This window comes from Nannobrachium achirus (assembly GCF_963921795.1).
Source record: "Nannobrachium achirus genome assembly, chromosome: 23".
Classification (NCBI taxonomy): Eukaryota; Metazoa; Chordata; class Actinopteri; order Myctophiformes; family Myctophidae; genus Nannobrachium; species Nannobrachium achirus.
This window is the reverse complement of record NC_137830.1, coordinates 45,454,797-45,470,442: the sequence shown is the minus strand read 5'-3', so window position 1 is coordinate 45,470,442 and position 15,646 is coordinate 45,454,797. Positions and strand designations below refer to the sequence as shown.

Genomic DNA, 15,646 nt, shown 5'->3' with positions numbered 1-15,646 from the left:
ACTATTCACCTCATAAAGCTTTGTCAAGGAAACCTAAATGGTGCAATATGTCTCAAATTGTAAAATATATACTTTTTTTTTCTTTTCTTTTTTTGTAATAAAGAACGCAATCTAGAACTTCAGCTTAAGAGTCTTAAAACAGCAATCTGTCTGCTAAAGTATGCATGCTTTTTATATTACTGTTCCATACATTAACACTACTATAACGGTATATTATTGTTTTCCATTTGAAAACTACACAATGAGATATTTCAGAATTCTCAGATAATTGCTGGATCTCCAGAGACAGTGGCAGTGTTGTCTTTGTCAGCAAACTGAGCAAAGATCACTACTGTAATACAACTACAAATAAAGACATGGTTTCCATAGCAAATACTGTAGCCCTGGTGTGTCATAATTCATATGAGCATTACCAGGTATTTGCAGTATGTGTGGATCAGGGAGGAGAGTGGGTGGATGAACTAAAAGAGCAGAAGATGTAGTGCCCTGGAGAACTCATCAGCAATGGGATGGATGATGTCTGGGCTCCATGTGAGGCTCTCCACATTCCAGTGGAAATATTACACAAGAACTGGGCAGAAGAGAAAACAGAGGAGATGGAGAAAAATGCAAAAACAGAATATGAACAGGGGGGAAAAAAAGTAAAAAAAAAGAAAAAGAAAAACCCTCTCAAGTCATTTGACTTGACGTCCACTCCTTTCTGATCAAATGAATTCTCACAACTAGGATGATTTGTTTTACGTACCGAACATTTTATGAACAAATACAACTAGATACTGTATATCTTTGCTGTTGGGTAGAAACCAGCCAACTCCAAAATGTTAATATTTTAGGATGAAAAAACGTCCAGCTCAAGTGGAGTTAGGAGGTTTTGTCTATCAATGATAAGAACAGCTGACAATGGATTTCCAAGCTAATTCATGCCTCTGCAGCTGCTCTGTCACCCAGCGGAGAGAGCTAAACCAGCTACTGTAACTCTGACCCCTCTGGTGGAATTAGCTGGTCTGGCAGACAATTTGAGGTTCCAATGGAGTTAGCTAGTTATGTCAGAAGCTTTTTTCATTGGTTTAACATTTACATTTTTAACCAAAACACACAGACATGAAGGGTAATCAATAGCACTGAATTATGAAAAATGGCAAAAAACTGAAAATATTAGGTTTCTACCGGACAGCAACACAGACTCACTAGATGGCAAATAATGCAAAAAAAAAAAAAAAACACAAAAGTAAATTAGCATTTCTCTTCAAATGACTTACTTTAATAAGTTCATTTCCAGCAAATCCAGCAGGAGGTCAGAAGTTGAGAACAAATTGTTTAATTAAGAAAGCACACAGGAAGATCTCCATAATTAACATAAAACAATAGCACGTAGTCAATTATTCAAGGAAATGTAACATTAACAACATTAACAAACTTAAATCATATGAACCCTAGTGTCTTGTCCCTATTCTGGGCATGTCATAATAGGAGAACGTTCCAAGAAAAATAGGTGGAACATTCGGTTCATTTTTAAGTGGTTAAAAATACTCAAATTTCCCCGACACACAAAGTTGTGAGCGCCTTGTGAGTAGCAAGGAAGATGACAAGATGAAGGTAACCATTGGGGGAGGGCTGTTGTCAGTTCATGCTGTTCAGGAATTTGGCCTGTTCCTCTCCCCGAGGCATTAGCAGCTCGCCACCTAGCTTGGGTCCTTTCTTCTCCTGGGATTGAGAAATATGAAATATGAGTTAGGATCATTGACGTGATGATGTTTCACACCACCAGGGATGGGACGATAAGCGATATTATCGCTTATCGTGATAAAAAAACACTCAATAATCGTATCGTAGAGATTTAATTTATTGTGATATCGTCCTCCTTCATGCACTGGGATCAATTCACCTTTTATTTGCCGAGTTGCATATCCGGTACCACTTAAACCCTCTATAATTGGTAAAAGGTACTTAATATATACGTACTCGATACAGACTTTTTTTCACTCTCTATCAAATGTCTTTGCTGAAAAATAGAAGATCTACAAGCTCACAACGCGTTGTTGCAAATGTTCCGCCCCAGGATAATGGATTTTGATTATTGCGATAATATCGTAAATTGCGATTTCTTTTGTCACAATAATCGTGATACGACATTTTCATATCGTCCCATCCCTACACACCACTGATTCTCAACGGTGTGTCCGGGGACCACATGGGTCTGACCTTATGGATCTGTAACTATGTACAAATGGAACCGCTTACGCTTCTGTAGCTCTGAGTGTACAAATGGAACCGCTTACGCTTCTGTAGCTCTGAGTGTACAAATGGAACCGCTTACGGTTCTGTAGCTCTGAGTGTACAAATGGAACCGCTTACGGTTCTGTAGCTCTGAGTGTACAAAATGGAACCGCTTACGGTTCTGTAGCTCTGAGTGTACAAATGGAACCGCTTACGGTTCTGTAGCTCTGAGTGTACAAAATGGAACCGCTTACGCTTCTGTAGCTCTGAGTGTACAAATGGAACCAAACGGACCCCCATTTCTACACTCTCACAGTTAAATAACACTGGGGATTTGACAGTGTAGATTGGGATCTCAAGAGATGAAAAATGATATCAAATGTTGGGCCGTGGACTGTCTAATGCATATCAAACTGTGGATCTTTCAAATTAAAAAGGTTGAGAATCACAGAACTATATTATACTGAAACCCCAATCTCCACTGTCAAATGCTCATCACTTTTTTAACTCTCAGAGTTACAGACCTGTAGGTGTCCGTTTGGACCCCTGGGGGTCACCAGACCTGATGTTGAGAACCAGAGTTTTACATGGAAGAACTCTACTCGCAGGCCTGGCTTGTGACATTAATGATGTAATGATCCTGAAGAGGATCATTACATGGCTTTTATTTTTTTAAATCAACTATTCTTCAGTCTGTTATTTCTGAATAACAGACCGCTGTTCTGCTATGGATGCAGAGGTTCGTAAGCCATGAATAAACTCTCTTTGCACCATGCGTAATTAGCGTGACATTGTACAGAGAAGTGGTCATTATTGCAAAATAACCCCCTTCAGAATGATGCAGGATCATGGTGTGTTGATACACGCTATATCAGTGTTTCTCAACCTTTTTTCTGCATGGGCACACTTTTCATGTCACAATAATCCCTGGGCACACCAACATAATACGGGGGTGTAAATATCGTCACTGTCGGGAAGAAACCTTGTATCTCCAAGTTTCAAATGTGTACGTTTCTTCGCAAAGTAAAGCCCTGCTTCATCATACAAGGCTGTCGCACAACAGTAGTGAAAATAGCAGATCTACAAGCACACAAGGCCTCGCACCGCGAGGCGTTGTGTGCTTGTAGATCGGCTGTTTTCACTAGTTTAAATCATTTTTAAAATGATAAATACAATACTGGCTTTCAAGCAGTTTCAAGGGGCACACTTTTGACCCTTCTCAGGGGCACACCAAAGGTCCCCAGGCACAGTGGTTGAAAAACACTGCGGTATATCATCAAACACATTTAAGTAGGCCTACTTTTAGCTTTTTGATGGATGAAATTACAAAATAATGTAGCCTACCTGTAAAACCTGATAAAAGTATCAAACTCCCAAAATTCACCTGAATACATTTTTACGCAGTAAAATTACCCAGTTAAAAGGTTTCTGGGGCCTGGGGCTTGTTACAGTCTGAGGTTGGCAGGAATGTTGTGGATTATTTGTCAATGATGATCAACTGCTGTACATTTACCCCTTATTTAAAGTTGGTGGTGTGATGGAGGTACATACAGCAGGCTATCAGGGTTTCAATTGTTTTTTTACAAGTCAGATTAAACAATGTTTAAACTAACGCTACAGAATAGAAATAAAGAAAGATGCATAATCAGAGATTTTCCAGAACATATCTTCAGTAAAGCACCATCCAATTTAAAAAAACACACCACCTTTTACACAATACGTTTTGTGTTCCGTTTGTGACCTCATGCCACAGCTATTATAATTACCTACAGAAATGCAGTTCTTTATTCAACATGTAAACGTCATTTACCTTTAGCATGCCATCTCTTTCCCATTTGAACTGCCCACAGTTACTGAAACACAAGAAAACGTAAATAAGCAATGAACCTAATAACAAACGATTATCTAACAGAGCACAGCATTAACATTACCAAGGCTGTGTGTTCTAAATGTGACAATAAATTACATTTCTGACTGACATATTTAATAACTTTTATACTTTTTTAAAAGTACATCCTTTTTATTAATATGGTTGGTATTGTGCAAACTAATTGCGATTAGGCAATTACATAATAATCGTGACATGCCTAGATGTCATTCAGTGTGTAAGAGTGTCTCACCTGCAGTGTTTATGAGGGAGTCTGTCCAGTGCGATTGCCCGCTGTCCACAGGGACATTTGAAGAAGCGCTTGGTCGCATCATGCCACTTTAAGTCATGATTCTGCTCAACACAGCGGTCTGCTGGCTTGAAGTACGTGTAGTTACACTGGCAATGGAGGAACAAGACATCATCAGATTGAATGGCATATTATCCAGCGTGAACTGGAAAATTCAACCTTACTTTATTTTTGACCATCTGTGGTGATGATTTGTATTTTTCTTTAATTAGTGAGACATGAGTGGCACAGAGAAAGATAAGTTAACCACCACCAACAACAACAACAACAACAAAAAAAGGGCAAAACAGAAGGAGCAAGAAATAACCAAGTACAATAGGGAGAAATGTAATCAGAGAAGATTGATTTTCTGTTGTTTTCTGTTCTACCACAGTGACATAAATGTGTTAAGTTTCTAATCTGGGGGCACCCACTGCCCTAACGGTCCAGGCGTATACCACATAGGCTCTGATGCTTGACAGCATGTTGCGGGTTCGAGTCCTGATGCCAACGTCCTTTGCTTCATCTCTCTCTCCCTGTTTCCTAACTACCTACTGTACTATGAATAAAGGCAAAAAGCCCCACAAATATCATAGGAAAAACAAGTTTCTATTCTGGTCTCTTACCATGTCGTTGTTATAAAAGTCTCTTTAATCATTAGAAACAAATCGTCTAGTACCTTCTTACAGGAGACAGCTCGACACTTCATCTCTTTGGTGTCCCTCATCTTATCCTCCATCTGCTCCTTCTTCACCAGCACGTCAAAGTAGCGTTCCTGGAGCTGGTACTCAGCCTGTGAGAGAAGAGAAGGGCTTTTAAGCTTTATTCATGCATCCATATTCCATCACACGTCCATATCAGTTGACAAAAATGATTAGAGCTATCGTATGGAACACTTTGAAGCAATGTAATATTTGGTATAAACCTAAGTTGCGAACTTATTGTCTCATAAAGGACATGTACACTGTAGAATCTTATGTGAAGTATAATTTGAGGCAACAGACAACGATCTCTGTGTGCACAATCAGGAACATTACTATTAGCTCTGTAGACAGGCAGGTTTAATGTCACTCCAGAAGAGGAGAGAGATTGTTTGTTTTGTGAACTTGGTGAAATTGAAATGAGGTTCACTTTTAGTTTTATTGTCCTAAATATGTTGATATAAGAGAGGTGTTTGTTAATAAGATGTCTTCTATCTGTGGCGATTTCCTTGATTTAGATGATTATGAAGAACTTGAGATATGTTTTGTTAAAGGAGCTTTTGTTGTGGCGGATGTGTGTGCAGAACACGAAAAAAAAAACTGAATCAATTAATCAATATGAGAAATACATCTTACCGCCTGTAGTACGAGACTGTGGCGAGATTTGGCATTGAGGATCTTCTGAAACTCCTCTGACTCAACATAATCAAGCTGTTCTCGTCTCTTCTTCTGCGCTGGCATGTCGCCCTCGGCCCCAGACGAGTCCCCTGCATGGGTGAGTGATAAACAATAGGTGAGGACTTGACCAGAACCTACACTCCATATGTGTGTTCAGGTTTAAGGTGGCCTTTGAAATGGGGCATCGTGTCAGTAGATGACCAGAGAGTGCGCTGACCACATAATCACAAGGTCCCTGGTTTGATTCCGGCCGACCGGTGTTGTACATGATCAACCAACACCCTCTACCTCATCTCAAAATAGATAGATACCTCAATGAAGACTAAATATCTAAGTTTCAATAGACAAGATATCTATACTGTATATAAACTGGGACTTGAATGTCCTCATATAAATGATAAACGCCTGTCAGGCAAACTCTTTGCCAAGTGTCTGTGTTATAATGTTGCATACCATCGGGTGACACCAGGTTCTTCTCCACACGGGCAGAGATGTCACTGCTATCATTTCTTTTCCTCTTGACAGCATTTGGGTCTTCCTTTGCCAGCGGCGCGCCTTTAGCTCGCAGCTTCCTGAGGGCTGCCATCTTAGCGGCTGACAGACTCGGCAAGCTTGGTGCCGGTGGAGGGCTGTGGTCAAAGAACAGGATGTCCTCTCCCTCCGAGAAGCCTCGTCCGAGGGTGGGGGCGCGGGGCACAGAGGGGCTCTGGGTGGCCTTAGGGACCTCAGAGGCAGCTCTAGGTGACAGCAGGGCCCCTCGGCCTGGGAGGGAGGAGGGCCCTGGTGCTCCCGCAGCCCCGGGGGTGTTCTGGGAAACCCTCTTCTGGATCTCCTCTGCTCTGCGGCTCTCCAGCAACTCCTGCTGCTTCTGTTTCTGCTGCTTGATCAACTCAGAGGCCGTAATGGACTGGACCCCTGCTCCGCCCGTGCCCTTGGAGCCTGGAAGAGATGGCGTGTCCGTGAGGGGTAGTGAGAATATAAACCAGGGTTCCCACACATTTTTACCAATACATTTCCAAAACTTTTTCAGAATATTTAACCCAATTTCCAGGACTATATAACAATAATTCAGCTCAATAACAAGTCGCTTACTCCTATGCGCAATGCCCAAAGACAGGTAGTGTATGCCAGTGGTTCTCAACCTTTTCAGGCTGTGACCCCCGAAATAATTCATATTCTAACTGGGGACCGACACCCTGACGAGCACTAAGAGTTGAGGAATTTTGTATAACACGTTTCTATTGTGAAAATATTTTAACAATTTCTGCCTCTAATATTTGACAATTTGGCCAATGTTTAAATTGTCATTTCAGAGGTATTAACAAAATCAATAACCAAAGACAATGCATAGCTATTTTTCCCAGGACCTTCCAGGACCCTTGATCAATTCCAAAACTTTTCCAGTACTGGAAAAATATTTTTCTAATTTCAATATATTTCCAGGAATTTCATGACCGTGGGAACCCTGATAAACCCACATAACATACACACGGCTAACAAGAGTTGTTACTATCATGTCAGCGGATATCATGTTGGAATAACCCTGTCTCTCTTCAGTCAGTACCTGGTTTGGCCTGCGTCAGGTGCTTCTTTAGCTGGAGGGCACCGGGAGTCTGCACCGCCATCAGTGTCTTGAAGTCATCTGTGCAGCCTGAGACCTCGCCAGACTTTAGAGCTGAACACACAAGTCAATTCACACAAACAAGTCAATTAACACTTATGTTGCTATGATTTTTTCTCTTCAATGTCCCACGTTGCCATGGTTACCATAGACTTCCATGTAATTGCGCAATTGTGTAAAAAGTGCACGCCCATGCCTAGATGATGCACCACGTGTGTGCAGACCGTTCACAGCTTTCAAACAAAAAAATCCGCTTGGAAATCCGTTCAGGCATTCATGATTTATCAGCCATTATGTTTTCTTCAGATGTAAACAAACATGGCTGCCATGTTTGAAAGAATGGGTTGGTATGGGGTTAAACATGCAATTTCGCGATCGCGATCATGCCCAATACATTTCTGGAGGTCCAAAAATCTTTTTTTTAAAACGGCCCAAACTCGGGAAACTCGGGGTTGGCACAGCGGTAGTACCTTTTCAAACTCGGGAAACTCGGGGTTGGCACCAGATGTGTTAAAACACGGAGAAATGACAAGAACATTTTAAAATATTACAAGTTCACAATGCATCACATTGTGATGTGTTGTAAATGTGTAGGTCAGTAAAAATGTTGTAAATGTGGTAGGTCAGCTATTTTTGCATGGCAAACTATATGGCAACGGTTAAGTACAGAATCAAGTAAATTCACACTAATAAGCTAATTCAAGTACAAAAACATGTCAAATCAACTACACAGTAAGAGCATTGAGTTTTCCTTTACATTCATATTCCCTTCCTCTTCCATTTTCCCCCAAATTCTTACCCAGTATCTTAGCTTGGTTAGCTAGCTGTGCTGAGCCCTTCACAAACAGCTTGTCCAAAGTGCTCTGGGACTTTGGCTTAGACCTTTAAAAAAAGTGATATTAGCCAGTGAATTTACAGCTCAAACATAAAAAACAAAACTTGTTCACAGAGATGTAGCAATTTGACGTATACTTCGCTGCACACTAGGGCATTCACGAATAGTGATTTTTAGTATTCGAATTATTCGACCTCAAAGTATTCGAACAGTCGAATATTCGACAGGACTGGCGAAACTGTCAAATATTAAGTAAGTAAGAGGCGAACATTGTGAAAATGCATGCATGTAGATCTGCTATTTTCACAATATTTATCTGCGGAACCGAGTCACATTAAATGTAAGACCTACAATTCCAAATGCTTGTCAGGGTGGGGGTCCCCAGTTCAAATATGTTTATTTTGGTGGTCACAGCCTAAAAAGGTTTTAGAAGCCCTGGTATAGAGCATTAACAAATGCATCCACCAGGGCCATTGACAACCCATTTTTATGACTTCCTATCTAGCCAAGCTTTATAAACTATATATTTTTTTAAAGAGAAAACGATAAAAAAATAAAAAGCGAATATTCGACTTCGGTGAACGTCGAGGAATAGTGACTTTGATATTCGAATATTTGGTGAATGCCCTACTGCACACTAGCGTTACTTGGTGGAAATAAGCCATTTTCTTCTAGCAACAAAGTATACTGTACGGTACATAATCCTCAACTACAACACTCACAGAGCCGTGGCACAGGCAGATGACGACACTCCGCCGTAGTAGAAGCCCTCGTTACACAGACGCTCCTTCAGGCTCCCGCCCTTCGCCTTTACCTTGCCAGTAGCCTTTCCTGAGAAGCAGGACTGGAGCTCGGACCTCTTGGAGCTCATCTTCTTGTACTGGGCTTTGACGTGGTACTGACAGTATTGGCATTCATACTGGGACATCAAGCAGACGGAACAACAATAAGACACAGAAAAGAAAGTGGTGGCAGTTTATACTTTATGCATAGATCTTCGGGATGGGACATATGACAATTTCATGTCACGATTATTGTGACCACAAATTGCGATTTTCGATATTATCGATAATCTAAATATCCCCAACATCTATTATCCTGGGGCGGAACATTTGCCTAAAATAGAAGATATATAAGCTCACAACACGTTGCCATGCGTTGAGCTTGAAGATCCGCTATTTTTGGTACCGAGTGAAAAAAAAAAGTATCAAGTACGTTATTTCCAATTATAAAGGGTTTAAATGGTACCAGACATGAAGCTCTGTGAATAAAACGTGAATTGATCCCAGTGCATGACGGAGGATAATTTCACGATAAATTTAAACCTCCACGATTGAGTGTTTTTTAATCACGATAAACGATAACAACAATTATCGTCCCATTCCTAATAGACCTGTGGAAGGTTTGGGGGCCCACCAAGTTAACAAGCTGTGAGCAGGGTTCTCCATTCTTCTTTGCCGCCTTACAGGTGCCAAAGTCCTGGGCCTCCCCCATCAACAGCACCTTCTGCGGGTGGTCTACCGACAGGCTGACCTGACAAAAAGGACAGGGAAAGGGAAACAAAGTCAAGGCTGTATTCGTTCAAAATGCATTATAATTTCTCACATGGCTTTCACTCACCCCGTCATAGCCATCTTTCGGTTTCATGGGGTTGGGATTGAGGACACCAATCACGGTGCCAGGCTCAGTTTTCCAGTGTTCCTTGTGCACCTCCCCGAACAGCAAGAGGGACACGTACACATCCAGGTTGTGGAGGTCATTCAGCTTCCAAATGCTGAAGGTCTTGCCCTGGAAAAAAGAAGATCATTTCAGCAACGGCCAACACGGAATGTTTTCATTTTGTTGACAGCGATTGGAGAAGTCACCGGACAGTAAGGAAGTAAATATAGACATACACTGCTATTGCTCTGCGGGGTGGCTTTGCTGACCAGCACAGCGAAGGTTACCCAGTCGCTGTCCTCTAGCTTCTCCTTGGCCAAACGCTCCGGCAGCTGGGAGAGCCGGATCATCCTGCGGTTAGCCATTTTATTGTCCATTTCGGTGGAAGACACGCGAGGTCTCCTAAACACAACAGTCACAAATGACACCTCAGCCTTGTTAGGCCTAGAATTATTGAATGCTTTAACCAGTGAAAAGTTGCAGATATACAAGCTCACAGCGCGGCACCGAGTGCCGCGCTGCAAGCTTGTAGATCTGCTATTTTTGAAAAAGTCGTGAAAATATGTGCAAATCTTTGAAAATACTGTATGTATTTTCAAAGCAAACGTTTGTAACTCAATTGCTGACATAGAAACATAGGTTTTTCAAAAAATAAAAAAATCTTAGAAGGATTCAAAAGACACTTATAGAATTGGGTCAAAATTCAAATTTTCACGATTTTCCAAAAATAGCAGATCTACAAGCTCGCAATGGTACACAATGTGTACCCGTTCTAAATGGGTTAAAGGCTCTCCAGGGAGTACTTGGATAACACAAACACACATAGGATAAAATGTCTCTTATAAAATCAAATCTAACATTATTTACATAGCACATTTAAAAACAACAACTGTTGACGTAAGTGCTGCACGGAAAAACAAAACCACTTTAGTGCATGTTCTTGTTGTGGATATTTGCTCCATATTGCTTTGGACAGTTTGGAGTTGGACATATTAGGGATGGTGGGCCTACCTTAGCCGTAATCCAGAGAACTTCTCAACGGCCACGTCTTTTGGAGCAGGAGGATGACTGTGGGGCTTTGCCTGTTGTGTTGTGGAAGGAGAAAAACCAGGTCTGGTTTTTGGAGCTGGAGGTGAACGAAGTGGATTGCTTGAGGTTTCTATTGGACAGAACGAGCTGCCGATCTTTATCTCCACCAGAGGGCTTCTATCTTCTGAAGAGGAAGAGGGGGAAAACAAACAAACATTAAAGTCATTAAATTCCACAAAATGAATGCTAATCATAAATGTCCACATATTTACCAATTGTCCAAATTTTACCTGGCGAAGATGAAGAACTAGGATTGGTCTGGTGGGCTACTCTAGGTTTCCTTTTGAATGTGTCAGCATTGTTCAACGCCGCAGAGAAGTCTGAGGAATTGTGCAACTTCTGGCCTTCTCGTCTTTCTGGGGTGGTCGATGGCTTTACTGCAGGCAAAGATATATATGTATATATAGATATAGATATATTTGCACCATTCTGTTCTGCTTGCTAGTGTAGGTACAGTATATCTAAAAGGGCCATACTGCTGTCAATACATGTAATTGTCTATTCACAGCTTCAGTCATATAGTACAGTCTATCGTGACAATTTGTTCCATTAATAATAATCTTTTAAAATGTTGCGTACATTTCCTTTAAACTCAACTCATTCAAATGAAAAATACTTACCTGAATAATTGATTTAATGTTGACTAAACATCATTGGATGGGACAGTTGTCATGGGACATGGGACATTTGTTATAATTACTAAATCAATCTTTCTGTGCTATGTACCGTTCAAATCAATCCGCACTTTAAATTGCAACGATAATATAACAAAGAAATTACCACTCAATGACCTTTGTGTTCGTTGAACTATCAGTCTCAAGAAAGTCTTTGCAAATAGATTTTCACACCGTGCTGAATGGAATGGGATCATCAAATGCTCTGTATAGAATGGTGAAAATCATACCCGTTTGGGTCTTGGTCTTGTGTGCGGAAGGGGGCGGTTTGGTGGTGAAGATCTGCCTGGACACTCCCTGTGAAGGTGTCCTGGGTTTAGGGCTAGACAGACTCCCGGCACTCCTGGCTGGAGTGGAGGCTGCAGTGGATGCCTTCTGTGACGCTTTTAGCTGCTGCTGGAGCTTCTCCATCTCCTCCTGCATACGCCTCATCTCAGCTAACAGAAGAAAACGGATACAACAACCCACCGTAAATTAGCTTTCACGTTGTCAAACACAACTAGGGCTGTCACGATTATGACATTTTACATGACGATTGTCACACAAATAATTTAACGATTAACGATTTAAGTGTGTTTTTTGTCGTTGACAATTACATTTCTGTTTGGCTTGTAGGCTTTTGAAGCTGCACATGGCAGATATGACACATAACCTACCGGTAAGAAGAAACAACTGAAATATTTGACCACTTTACACTTATAAAAGAACATTGATAGTGGAAATAGCCGATCTACAAGCTCATTTTGAAAATGTTTGAAAATATATGAAAATTTTTCAACATGGAAACGATTATGACAAATAATTGTGATTAGACGATTATGAACTATGAAGTAATAATTGTGACAGGCCTAAACACAAAACCGCTTTCTCATCAAATAAGTTGTATTGATTATAGAACCATGATAGTAGGGCAGATATGCTATGCAAATCAAGTCACTTATAGTTCTTAATCACTGTCTGCTACAATCTCAACAGGCTTTACAGGTCCACAGCATTGAACCACAGAAACAAACTACAACCCCTGTCCTTTGGTCTAAAGTTAAGACCTTCAAATGAGCAAGAAATGTACCCCAGGATATACAGTAGATACAAGAAGTGATGTAAAAAAAAAGAAAAGAAAAGGGGGATATGAGATATACATCCCACTATAATATTTAATTTTACATTTAAGGTGAGATAAGAGATTTATCACTTATGTTGATTAAATTGTATTATAGAGCCATCGAATGTATTAGACAGTTTATGAGTTAGTTGTATGAAATGTAAGTAATGTATTGATGTAAAAAAGGAAGGACAGGAAGAGTAGCTGCTGTAACAGTATAGTAAGCTAATGGGGATCTAATAAATAAAAAAAACAGGCATGCAATATGTGTACTGGTGCTGAGCATGCAATGTTGAAATGCACAAAAAATAAATGAACAAGTATTCATTATCATTATCAAGTAAAGTGAATCAGTAACTATGGGGCTTTTAATCCGTGACATCATTTTGTAGGCAGAGGAGAACTCTGCCCCCAGAGCATTTTCTGTCCCTCGCTATTTCAACAGATCCGAGACAAAAATAACGACTAAAGTATAATTCTAACACTTTCCTTTCAACAACAAAGAGAAGAAAAATGTGTAAATAGTAAAAATAGTAAAAAGATTCACGGAAACTGGGGGCAGAAATTCTCCTCTGCCTACAAAATGATGTCATACTAAACAGCCCCATTACTAATGGTTGTTTCAATATACTACATACAGTAATACTAGATATTCAACAGTGTTTAGTGTAAATTGTGTTACTAACACGCTATACACTAACATAATATGATAAAACGAGTTGACAACCATTTTTGCACAAACCTTCTAAGTCTTCCCTGGACTTGTTAAGGCTCCCAGTGGCTTCTCCTTGAGCTTCGTCTACCTTCTCATCTTCAATGTCATCAACATCTCCAAAGAGATCAGTCACTCTGTCCCCGTTCTTCACATCGTCCTCAATCCCGTCCCTGTATTCGCCGGTATCTTCGTCATTGTCAAACAGGTCATCCAAGTCATCTTCTGCCTCTTGACATGTTGGATCACGCTTTTCTGCAGGGCCCTCAGACTCCGTTAGCAGCGCAGTCAATATGTCCAGATCATCCTCACCTAGAGACACACATGCTCAGAATCACTGCTCCGTACAATGTAGGAAATAATAAGCGGGGGAATATATGTCTCAGGGGTTGACACTGAGGTCTCAGAAGCACTTGCCTGTAGGCAAGTACAGGTCAATTAGCCAGTAGCTATGCCCCTCCCAAAAAGCTTTTTTGTCCAATGCTAGCTTAGAATAACTTCCTGCTTGCCAATGTTTGCCTTGGCAACAGCCTTGGCAAGCTGCCGGTTGCTAAGCTAGCATTGGACAAAAGCGTTTACTTTTTTGCCCAGTAAATCCATTTTAAAATGATAGGTAAAATTTGAATTACCATTCAATTAAACACGTATTGTTTTACTTGCTTACTGGGGCTGTATGAATAAGACATATAGGTCAACAGTGCTCTTATTTTAAATTCCACAGACCAGAAAGCTCTGGCCGTTCAGGTGTTCAGACAGATACCTTGTGTTGTGTTTATAGATATAAATTATGGTTGCCTCCCCTCGCAAATGAGCACTTGCCTGGTCAGGCAACCTGAACGCAATCTCCACCTACCCCAAAGATGTATTTACCTGCCAGGGGCAGGTGGGCACTGGGCAACCCTAGGGCCATTTAGTGTCAATGCCTGTGTCTGTCTGCTAAACATTGACTTAGCACGCACTGCAGACAATAATAAAATTGGACATTGTCTAGTATTATGTGCTTATTGTAGTCTGTAATCATTTAGACTTCATGGACGAGACAGGATTGCCATCGGGAAAGAATCATGAAGGCTGCCTGCCTGTTCCAAAGTGGAAGAGTTCGTAACAGCAGCAAGGCCACTAGACGTTTACTTTAACACATAGACTGTAGAAGGGGTTAACATAGAAACGCAGAGCTCTCTATGCAATTTAGCCAATAATGTCTCGCTGGTTCTACTCACTGTACTACTACTGTCCTATATGGAGGATACTACATCGTATACATGGGGCAAAGTTTAAACGATGTAAGTCCAAGTACCTTATCAATGAGATCTTGAAATCGATGTCATGTGAAAGTCGATTGGGAGACAGATCAAAATGTGTGTGACGTGGTCTCAATCTAGCTTGCAGACGCTGGAGACACGGAATACCGAGAATCACAATAATCAGAAAATGTTACGTTCTACTTACTTTCCATTTTCAGAAATCCCTCGGAGGTAAGACAATCCTTAGTTTAGATGGCTCTATGAGACACAAACAAAAACAGATTATTCAGTCCTTTTAACTTAAGCAGTGGGTTAGATAGATCAGATAGTAAAGGGGACACACACGCACACACACTTACATTGTGTCACCTTCGTCTTCGACTAATATCTTGTCAGTTTACCACTGCATACGCTTGTTGACAGAATAGTTATTAATTGCTCTATTTACCAACCTAACAGGTTATTATGTCTACAATGTATGTGTTGTTATTGAAGTGACTACAATGCATCAGCTGCTGCTGCCGCGATGAATGTCTAAAACTGGCGCTAAACGTAGGACCCCGTTGTGTATTTACTTTGTAGGCCGTTTTCGATTTGCCTGATTAAAACTGCCCACTGTGTCCCATTTTCTTTGCCAACTCTGCCAATAACAATCAAAGTCGATTGATAAATGTACTATCAGGGGGAAAGAAAAAAAAATTCAAATAACTAAAAACGTTTTGATTATGATGTAAATGATTTCGGTTTAACAGTCAGGCAAAGAGAAGTATGCTCTTAACCTGAAAAAGAACAGATTCTCTGAACATAGAGGGCGCTGTTTTTCCGTTTTCATTGACACACGCACACGCGCGCGCGCGCACACACACACACACACACACACACACACACACACACACACACACACACACACACACACACACACACACACACACACAGAGCCGGGTAGTCCAATGTTTTA

At 40.8% G+C, this 15,646-nt stretch overlaps 1 protein-coding gene across 1 annotated transcript; it reads right to left on the bottom strand.

The window, feature by feature from the left end:
• Positions 1-1,438: 1,438 nt before the first annotated feature.
• Positions 1,439-15,028, bottom strand: mcm10 (minichromosome maintenance 10 replication initiation factor). The gene is made up of 17 exons (XM_080754471.1): positions 14,894-15,028; positions 13,475-13,756; positions 11,861-12,067; positions 11,187-11,333; positions 10,879-11,080; positions 10,104-10,269; positions 9,829-9,996; positions 9,625-9,741; positions 8,931-9,127; positions 8,173-8,255; positions 7,317-7,427; positions 6,206-6,691; positions 5,711-5,841; positions 5,053-5,166; positions 4,338-4,483; positions 4,028-4,070; positions 1,439-1,704 (listed from the first exon to the last, which is right to left on the bottom strand). The coding sequence occupies exons 1-17, from the start codon at positions 14,898-14,900 to the stop codon at positions 1,621-1,623; spliced, it is 2,691 nt and encodes an 896-aa protein (XP_080610597.1). The 5' UTR covers positions 14,901-15,028; the 3' UTR covers positions 1,439-1,620.
• Positions 15,029-15,646: the final 618 nt, after the last annotated feature.